This window comes from Cottoperca gobio, unplaced genomic scaffold (genome assembly GCF_900634415.1).
Source record: "Cottoperca gobio unplaced genomic scaffold, fCotGob3.1 fCotGob3_111arrow_ctg1, whole genome shotgun sequence".
Classification (NCBI taxonomy): domain Eukaryota; kingdom Metazoa; phylum Chordata; class Actinopteri; order Perciformes; family Bovichtidae; genus Cottoperca; species Cottoperca gobio.
The window spans coordinates 34951-46050 of NW_021166788.1; the positions used below are offsets into that span (position 1 = coordinate 34951).

The 11100-nt window shown below is 39.8% G+C and overlaps 1 protein-coding gene across 1 annotated transcript; it reads right to left on the minus strand.

Moving 5' to 3' along the window:
* Positions 1-3475: 3475 nt before the first annotated feature.
* Positions 3476-7151, minus strand: plin6 (perilipin 6; the record flags this gene model as incomplete). The annotated part of the gene is given in 7 exon segments (XM_029426145.1): positions 3476-3815; positions 3817-4044; positions 4452-4718; positions 4973-5151; positions 5504-5741; positions 6031-6113; positions 6899-7151. Coding segments are annotated over 7 exon segments (1467 nt in total), but the record flags the coding sequence as incomplete, so codon positions are not given.
* Between the last annotated feature and the right edge of the window lie 3949 nt (positions 7152-11100).

Sequence of the window (11100 nt, forward strand, 5' to 3'; positions counted from 1 at the left end):
ATCACTTGTTATTACTTATTATCACTTATTATCACTTATTAGTACTTATTATAACTTATTATCACTTATTATCACTTATTATTACTTATCACTTATTAGTACTTATTATCACTTATTATTACTTATTATCACTTATTATCACTTATTATCACTTATTATTACTTATCACTTATTATCACTTATTATCACTTATTATCACTTATTATTACTTATTATCACTTATTATCACTTATTATTACTTATTAACACTTATTATTACTTATTAGTACTTATTACCACTTATTATCACTTATTATCACTTATTAGTACTTATTATAACTTATTATCACTTATTATCACTTATTATTACTTATCACTTATTATCACTTATTATCACTTATTATCACTTATTATTACTTATTATCACTTATTATCACTTATTATTACTTATTAACACTTATTATTACTTATTATCACTTATTACCACTTATTATCACTTATTATCACTTATTAACACTTATTATTACTTATTAGTACTTATTATCACTTATTACCACTTATTATTACTTATTATCACTTATTATCACTTATTATCACTTATTATCACTTATTATTACTTATTATCACTTATTATTACTTATTATCACTTGTTATCACTTATTGTTACTTATTATCATTTATTGTCACTTATTATTACTTATCACTTATTATCACTTATTATCACTTATTATTACTTATTATCACTTATTATTACTTATTATCACTTATTATTACTTATTATCACTTCTTATTGTGACTTATTGTTCCTGCTTTTCATTGTGCAAACACAGATCAGATATTCTTTTCAGCGTAACAGCAGCAAAGGGAAGTATCTAACGTATTAAATAAAGAGAAACATGTGTAACAGAATTATTAAACAAACATGGTAGAAATAAGGAGCAGCTAGTTATCGGATTTTATTATATGTTATGTTTTTTAATCTCAATGAGCAATGACAGCTTCTCTGTAAAGTGTCCAACCAGCTGTCAGGCGTCATCATGGAGCCACCTAATTGGGTCTCTGAGCTGTCACTCTCTCGTCTTTCCAGGACGGCAAAGTTTTGAACCAACTGCAGGAGAGCGTTCAGAGCCGCTGGAGGAACACACGGGAGGAACAGGAAGTCCCACGGGAGGAACAGGAAGTGAGCAGCAGAGCGTGCCGGCTGACGGAGACGAAAAAGAAACTCCGAGAGCTCCTTAAGGAGAAAACTAGCTCCAAGAGGGCGAAGAGGGACAACATGGAGGACTAAACAAAACCAAGGAATTCTGGGAACTTAAGTTCAGACAGACTCACGGGAAGCTGCAAACTTCTTTGGCTCAGTCTTACACACAGTTTACCTTTTTTTAAGTCCTGTAATTATTTCAAGGGGACATTTTAAAATTCGACTTAAATAGCAAATTGTTTTTTTTATGAAATGCACGTTTCTGCTCACGACGTGTCTGATCTCTATGAACACATCTGCATATGAATATATAAAAAGCTAAATCTTCGTCAGACGCCGATCGCTTAGCAGATTGTATTTCAACCGGTGCACGCTCGAACGTGATTGGTCGATGCTCCTCGCACTACGAAGGGAAGCCGGATCGCTTTGATCCCAAAATCTTCTTCCGATCTGCAGATAAATTACTTTAGAGATTATTGACTTTATACTTCTGTTTGTATTTAACTTTGTAATAAACCTTGTTTACTTCATGAGCTTCATGATAAAGTTCAGTTCAGCTTAAATAAATGTTTATTTTAATATATTTCTGTAGTTTGGAGCGTTCAGCAGTTCAGACTTTGTGATTCTTATTTATATAGGGATTTAAAAATTATCTCATGAAGCTGAACCTCCAGAAGATGTTTACCTGAGAGAAGAAATGTTTTATACGTTTTATACAAGTGAAAGTCCTGCATCAAAATGTTGCTTAAGGAAAAGTATAAAAGTATCGCCATCAAAATATACAAAAAGTACTAATTCTGCAACATAAAATATTATTGTTTTATTATAAGTATTGATTATTTAAGTGTTTTTCTCCTGAATGGACAAATTGTTTTTTAATTGTGATTCCAAAAGCTTTATTTAATAATAATAATAATAAATTGTATTTATAAAGCGTCTTTCAAAGCTAAAAGCAATCTCAAGACGCTATTTAAACATGTCGGAGTGCAGAGAAACTTTATTTAAACATGTAGGAGTGCAGAGAAACTTTATTTAAACATGTCGGAGTGCAGAGAAACTTTATTTAAACATGTAGGAGTGCAGAGAAACTTTATTTAAACATGTAGGAGTGCAGAGAAACTTTATTTAAACATGTCGGAGTGCAGAGAAACTTTATTTAAACATGTAGGAGTGCAGAGAAACTTTATTTAAACATGTAGGAGTGCAGAGAAACTTTATTTAAACATGTCGGAGTGCAGAGAAACTTTATTTAAACATGTCGGAGTGCAGAGAAACTTTATTTAAACATGTCGGAGTGCAGAGAAACTTTATTTAAACATGTCAGAGTGCAGAGAAACTTTATTTAAACATGTTGGAGTGCAGAGAAACTTTATTTAAACATGTAGGAGTGCAGAGAAACTGAAGGGGACACAGAGTTACACATACAGCTGTGATAATAATAATAATATATTTGAATTTATATTTCTTAAAAGTTATGAAAATAAATAAGTTTTTATTTCTGACTTCAACTAAATGTCAGTTACAATGACTTCATGTCGATTTTCAGTTCACCTTCAGTGCAGTACACTTTCCTTCCGGTAAATATGATTATTATGATAGATGTGATGATCTGTAATGTTTGGGGAACATTCTGTCAGTAAACTGAACTGCAGCGTTCTCCAGGTACGGTGGCCCTAAGGGGCAAAATAACATTTCAGAAAGGTTGAAGGATCTTCATCAAACATCAAATGTTTTTATCTCCAAAGCGAGTTCATGTTTTTACTAATTCCTCGAGGCCAATGTTTTAAAAGTAATTATTTTATATTATATATACATTTTAATTCTGCTAACATTATATTAAGGTACATATGATATAGTTATTTTCATGCATATTAGTTATTATAAAACATTTGTTAATTCTACAACTCATTAACTAAGAGTTGCACGATGTTAACACTTAACGTAGTTTTGTGTTTTGGTACATAAGAATAAAACATTTATTAAGTGTTATTAAAGGAGAACAAAACAAGATCGTCATTCATGTACAACAACTTCCTCATTTACTGTAATGACGCAGTAACTGGGAGTTTAAGAGTTAAAGACCTGGCAGTTGTAGAATATGGTAATGCTTTAGGTATTATTCAGTGTTTTATAATAACTAATAAAGAGCCAATATGTGTACCTTAGTATTCTTGATGAAACTTAAAGATTAAGCATCGTTTGTTTTGTAACAATAAAACCTACACATTTATAAATCGACTCACAGACATTTAAACTAACTTTCTGATCGCTCTGTTGGTGAACATGTACGAACAAACCAACACCAGCTGAGGCAGAAACGTCTCATCATCGGGGACTGACACGGGAGGCTGTAATTGGTCGGGGGGCGGGACTGACGGCGGTGGTTTGGCGTGGATCAGAGACCTCAGCATGGCGTTTAACAGTCGACCAGAGGCATGCCGTTGTCGTCGTCGTCGGGGATCTCGGGGGTCTCGGGGATCTCGGGGGTCTCGGGGGAGGTGGGGCTCAGGTACTCGAAGGCCTTCTGGCTCTGAGAGACGAACTGTTTGAGCGGAGCGAGGAGCAGCTCGGTGGCAGATGGCCGGCGGTTGTTGGTGCCCTCGGAAGGGAGAGGCTGGCCATCCACTTCCGTGGCCGGTAGGGTCCTTCAGGCTGGAGCGGCGGCGGCCATTGGGCTGGTCGGGGCTCTGGGGGCCAGCGGAGCCTCTGCCGCTGCGGGAGTAGAGACTTCGGCGGCGACGGGGACGTCCGTCCATCGCCTTCAGGAAGAGACTGTTAGTAGAGTTGCGACCAGATGAATTTTCGGCTGCAAAGTCCTCCTGGTTCAGGAAGTCCTCCACCTCCTGAGCAGACGGCTGCTGGAGCTGAACAACACACAAGTTCAGAAGTTTCAAAACAATCAGACAGTGAGTCGTAAAGGAACGTTTAGCCTAGCTTAGCACAGCAGAGGTTCCAGGTGTGTGTCAGGTGTGTGTCATGTTAGGTTTGTGTCAGGTCCAGGTGTGTGTCAGGTCAGGTGTGTGTCATGTCAGGTGTGTGTCAGGTCAGGTGTGTGTCAGGTCAGGTGTGTGTCAGGTCAGGGGGGTGTCAGGTCAGGTGTGTGTCAGGTCAGGTGTGTGTCAGGTCAGGGGGGTGTCAAGTCCAGGTGTGTCAGGTCCAGGTGTGTGTCATGTCAGGTTTGTGTCATGTCAGGTGTGTGTCAGGTCCAGGTGTGTCAGGTCAAGTGTGTGTCATGTCAGGTGTGTGTCAGGTGACTTCCTGTGGCTCTCACCATGTTGTAGAGCGGCGTGGCGTTGATCACCACCTGCAGCAGAATCTTGGCGAGCTCCTGCAGGTCTCCCAGCAGCTGCTGAATCTGTTCCGGCAGCGCTATGATCTGACGTACGGGACGCAGCTCGACCAGCATGACGGCCTGAGCTCTGACCCTGCTCAGCGTCAGCTCCCGGACTCCCTCTGCACGGTACACCAGCGCCATCAGGAGATGCTGCAGGTACTGCAGTAACTCCCCGGCAAGTTCCAGTACCGCACTTAGACCGACCTGCAGGAAGAGAGGAGTCACTGCAGCTCTGAGGAGAAACACGACTTACATCATGATCTTATGTTTGACATACTATGAGTCTTTTGGACTATATGATGCACTATATACTAGTGCTCCTCTGTACGGCCCATTGCCTCATTGTACGGAAACACTGATCACCTGTCTCAGGTCACCTTGAAATGTCCCTGAACACACCCTATAACTCATTCTTTGCTTGTGAACCTCCGACAGTAGAAGAAGAAGTTCAGTCTCACCTTGTCGGCAGTATCTCCCAGCGTCCTGGCAGCTTTATGCAGCTGCTCTCTGACCTTCATCATGCGGTGATAAAGCTGCAGGCTGAGGTTCAGCAGGAGGCTGCGGACCCTCGTCCACAGACTGGGCTCATCCTCGTCTTCATCTTCCAGCTCCTGCACCCTCATCTCCCACTCTCGACCTGACACACAACAGCACAGTCAGCGAAGTAAAAGCAGACGTGATGTTGAATGTGGACTTCAACGTGTGTTTGCAGTTTAACGTAGAGGCTGCTAACATGTAACATAATATCATCATCATAATCATCAAACATAATATCTCTTATGACGCCGCATAGATCATGAAGATCATAATTCATTACACTTAATTACCTCCAACAAGGAAATGTTATGATGAAGCATGCATTATTATAGATGCATCAATAGGTAATTCAGTTTGCAGATGCATTATAATCTTTTTACAATATGTTGTAATCTTTTTATAATGCATTATGAAAAGACCCAGAGTTTATTCTGAAAGGCTCCTGTACTCACGCATTGTGGGTGGCAGCGGCAGGTAGTAGGCGGTGGCTTCTTCCAGACGACTCAGCACATCATCCAGTCCTGATGTGGCAGCGCGGCCCGCCTGAGTGTCCTGCAGCAACCGCACGACCGCCAGAGCGCCATCAGAAAGACGCTCGAGCTGATCCAGAGCTACGTCCAGACCGTCCACCACCCACAGCTGCACGTCGTCCAGCGTCAGGAAGAAGGCGTCCTTCAGGTGACCCATGACCTGATGACGAGGAGGAAACACCTGGTCAACAACACCTGGTCAACAACACCTGGTCAATAACACCTGGTTAATAACACCTGTTCAATAACACCTGGTCAATAACACCTAGTTAATAACACCTGGTCAATAACACCTGTTCAATAACACCTGGTCAATAACACCTGGTCAATAACACCTGTTCAATAACACCTGGTCAATAACACCTGTTCAATAACACCTGGTCAATAACACCTGGTTAATAACACCTGTTCAATAACACCTGGTCAATATCACCTGGTTAATAACAAACCTCGTCTGTTGATTGGTTCAGGATGGGGAAGTTTTTCTCCAGACGGTCGAGACTAACGAGAGCGAAACTGTTGGCAACTTCCACTGCAGGTAGAGAGGAAGTATTAGAAATATTAGACATACTATAAATACTAGCAGTAGTAGTAGTATCAGTAGTATTCGTATTATTAGTATCAGTAATATGTGCAGTATTAGTATGAGTAGTATTTGCAGTATTAGTATGAGTAGTATTTGCAGTATTAGTATCAATAGTATTTGCAGTATTAGTATCAGTAATATGTGCAGTATTAGTATGAGTAGTATTTGCAGTATTAGTATCAGTAGTATTTGCAGTATTAGTATCAGTAGTATTTGTAGTATTTGCAGTATTAGTATCAGCAGTATTTACAGTATTAGTATGAGTAGTATTTGCAGTATTAGTATCAGCAGTATTTACAGTATTAGTATCAGTAGTATTTGCAGTATTAGTATGAGTAGTATTTTCAGTATTAGTATCAGCAGTATTTTCAGTATTAGTATCAGTAGTATTTGCAGTATTAGTATCAGCAGTATTTACAGTATTAGTATCAGTAGTATTTGCAGTATTAGTATCAGTAGTATTCGCAGGATTAGTATCAGTAGTATTTACAGTATTAGTATCAGTAGTATTTGCAGTATTAGTATCAGTAGTATTTACAGTATTAGTATCAGCAGTATTTACAGTATTAGTATCAGTACTATTTGCAGTATTAGTATCAGTAGTATTTGTATCAGTAGTATTTGCAGTATCAGTAGTATTTGCAGTATCAGTAATATTTGCAGTATTCGTAGTATTTGCAGTATTAGTATTAGTATTAGTAATATTTGCAGTATTAGTTGTATTCACGTACTCTGCGGCTCCAGACTCTGCAGGAGGGGCGTGGCTCTCGTCATTGCGACACTGGAGACGCTGCGAACGCCAACCTCGGCAACCCCCCCCATCAGACGCAGCAGAGGGTAACGACCTTTGACCTCCGAGTACGCTGAGGTCACCGACTGCAGCGCGGAGCGAACCAGAGGCAGACTGGAGACTCTGAGCACCACACTGGTCTGAAACACAGGAGCGTACTGCGTGTAGAAATATTCTCTAAAGGTACGACATGACTACAAGGAGACACGACATGACTACAAAGAGACACGACATAACTACAAAGAGACACAACATGACTACAAAGACACACAACATAACTACAAAGAGACACGACTACAAAGAGACACAACATGACTACAAAGAGACACGACATAACTACAAAGAGACACGACTACAAAGAGACACAACATAACTACAAAGAGACACGACTACAAAAAGACACAACATAACTACAAAGAGACACGACTACAAAGAGACACAACATGACTACAAAGAGACACGACATAACTACAAAGAGACACGACTACAAAGAGACACGACTACAAAGAGACACAACATGACTACAAGGAGACACGACATGACTACAAAGAGACACAACATAACTACAAAGAGACACGACTACAAAGAGACACGACTATAAAGAGACACAACATGACTACAAAGAGACACAACATGACTACAAAGAGACACGACATGACTACAAAGAGACACAACATAACTACAAAGAGACACGACTACAAAGAGACACAACATGACTACAAAGAGACACAACATGACTACAAAGAGAAACGACATGACTACAAAGAGACACAACATAACTACAAAGAGACACGACTACAAAGAGACACAACATGACTACAAAGAGACACAACATGACTACAAAGAGACACGACATGACTACAAAGAGACACAACATAACTACAAAGAGACACGACTACAAAGAGACACAACATGACTACAAAGTGACACGACATGACTACAAGGAGACACAACATAACTACAAAGAGACACGACTACAAAGAGACACGACTACAAAGAGACACAACATGACTACAAAGAGACACAAACTGACTACAAAAAGACACGACATGACTACAAAGAGACACAACTACAAAAAGACACGACTACAAAGAGACACTATAAAGAGTGAAACAAACATTACATTACATGAAGAAGGAGAAGAAGAAGGAGAAGAAGAAGGAGAGAAAAAGGTTTAAATATTTTATGAGTCTTTGTAACGAGAGATAAATGTGTTATTCATGTTTCCTGTGAACTCGATTATTTATTTCTGAATATACATATATATATAATTGTATATAATTATATATAATTATATATATATTTATATATACATATATATAATATATAGATAGTATCATTAGCATAATGTATTATATAGTAGTATAGAATTATATATAATATAATTATATATATAATTATCAATAATTAATAAGATAATTATATAAGATTAATAATTATATATATAATTATATACATAATTATATAACTTAGAATATGTATATATATAGGATATAAGATATATATATATAATGATATAATATAGTATAGATAGTATATAATAGGTAGACAATTAGATATAATTATATGAATATTATATATAATTATATATATAATTAATAATCTCTATCTCTATACATCTATATCATTATATCATTCTATCTCTATCCTTCTCTATCATCATATTATATATATTATCCTCTCATACCATTATCTCATATCATTCTATCTGTATCTTTATATCTCTACTATCTCTCTTTCTCTCTCATCTATCTCCTTCTCTCTTTATCTCTCTCTCTATCTATACTTCCATCTCGTCTCCTTATGTAAAAAAATAATCAGATTGAATTATTCACTTTAATATTTGTTTTCTTTTTGTAAGTTTAAAACCGGAGATGCTGTTAAACAAACTAAAACTATTTAAGTTTTAGTTTGTTTTGTTTTTACGTGTGGATATTTATTTATTTCACTAAAAGACAAGTTATTAAATATACATTTGGGTCTTAATCTCAGCATTGTGATTCATTTCTGTGAAGAAACTATATTAAATGGTTTTACTTGGATTATTATTTAAGATATAAACACAAACTGCAAACTATAAAGATTAAATATTTATTGTTATGGAACAATAAAGGAGTAATTGTACTTTCATTACAGTAACCCTAAGCACAAAGAGCTGCAGGTGTAGGATAACTCCCCACAATACACATCATAATACAAATGTAAACATCAAGTAAATACAATTATTTAATAATTAATTAATAATATTTGGGTTCAGCTGCTGTTCTGCATTATTGTTATGCATCAAATATAATATGAAATAAAACATGTGACTTAAGGAGCAGTGAAACACAGACGTCAGAGACCTCACACACACACACACACACACACACACAATCAGGACGGTCCCCTCTCTGTTTTGTGTGAAGACGATTTTCATGCTGGTTTGTGATGAACAGTCGATGTTTGTGCAGCCGAGCAGCTGACGGCCTCGTGCATCTGTTTGTGTCTGCAGATACTGTGAAGGAGAAATGTCCCCGCATCAAGAGGTGACTTCATCTAAACACAGAATGTCCTGCATAGGAGAGGAGCATACTCTCATCTCTGTCCCTGAGTAGGAGTTATGAGTCTTTCAGTTCCGGAGGAGGAGAGGAGGAAGGAGGAGAAGAAGGAGGGGAAGGAGAAGGAGGAGGAGAAGGAGAGGAGAAGGAGGAGAAGAAGGAGGAGAAAGAAGGAGGAGAGGGGAAGGAGGAGAAGGAGGAGGAGGAGAGGAGGAGGAGGAGGAGGGGAGGAGGAGGAGGAGGTGAGGAGAGGAGGAGGAGAGGAGGAGGAGAAGAGGAGGAGAAGAGGAGGAGAGGAGAAGGAGGAGGAGAAGGAAGAGAGAAGGAGAGAGAAGGAGGGGAGAAAAGAGAGAGAGAGGAGAAGAAGGAGGAGAAGAAGGAGGAGAAGAAGGAGGAGGAGAAGGGAGGAGGAGAATGGAGAAGGAGGAGAAAGAGGAGGAAGAGAAGAGAGAGAAGGAGAGAGAAGGAAGAGGAGAGGAGAAGGGAAGGAGAAGAAGAAGGGAGGAGAAGAGGAGGGAAGAAGAGAAGGAAGGAAGAGGAAGAGAAGGAGGAGAAGAGGAGGAAGAGAAGGAGGAGGAAGAAGGAGAGGAGGAGGAGAAGGAGGAGAAGGAGGAGAAAGGAGAAAGACGAAGGAGGAGAAGGAGAGAAGAGAGGAGGAGGAGAAGGAGGAGAAGGAGGAAGAGAGGAGGAGAAGGAGAAGGAGAAGAAGGGGAAGGGGAGAAGAGGAGAAGGCGAAGAGGAGAGGAGGAGGAGGAGAAGAAGGAGGAGAAGGAGAAGGAGGAGAAGAGGAGGAGAAGGAGGAGAAGAAGGAGAAGGGAGAAGAAGGAGAAGAAGAAGGAGAAGGAGAAGGAGGAGAAGGAGTGAAGGAGGAGAAGGAGGAAGAGAAGGAGGAAGAGGAAGAAGAGGAGGAGGAGGAGGAGGAGGAGGAGAGGAGAGGAGGAAAGGGGAGAAGAAGGAGAAGAAGAAGGAGGAGAAGGAGAAGGAGAAGAAGGAGAAGGAGGAGGAGAAGGAGGAAGGAGGAGGAAGGAGAAGAGGAGAAGGAGGAGAAGGAGGAGAAGGAGAAGGAGGAGAAGGGAAGGAGGAAGGAGGAGAGAAGGAGAAGGGGGGAGGAGAAGGAGGAGGAGAAGGAGGAGGAGAAGGAGGAGAAGGAGAAGGAGGAGGAGAAGGAGGAGGAAGAGAAGGAGGAGGAGAAGGAGGAGGAGGAGAAGGAGAAGAAGAAGGAAGAGAAGGAGGAGAAGACGGAGGAGAAGGAGAAGAAGGAGGAAGGAGGAGAGAAGGAGGAGAAGGAGAAGAAGGAGAAGGAGAGAGGAGGGAGAGAAGGAGGAGAGGGGAGAAGAAGGAGGAGGAGAGAGGAGAAGGAGGAGAAGGGAGGAAGAAGGAGGAGGAGAGAGGAGGAGCAGGAGAGATGGAGGAGCAGGAGAGAGGAGGAGAAGAATGAGAGGAGGAGATCCTCTCTTCTCCTCTATTCTCACTTATTTCCTTCTCTTCGTCTCCTCCTTCTCCTTCTTCGTCTCCTTCTTCTCCTTCTTCTTCTCCTTCTTCTTCTCCTCCTTCTCCTTCTTTGTCTCCTTCTTCTCCTTCTTCTTCTCCTCCTTCTTCTTCT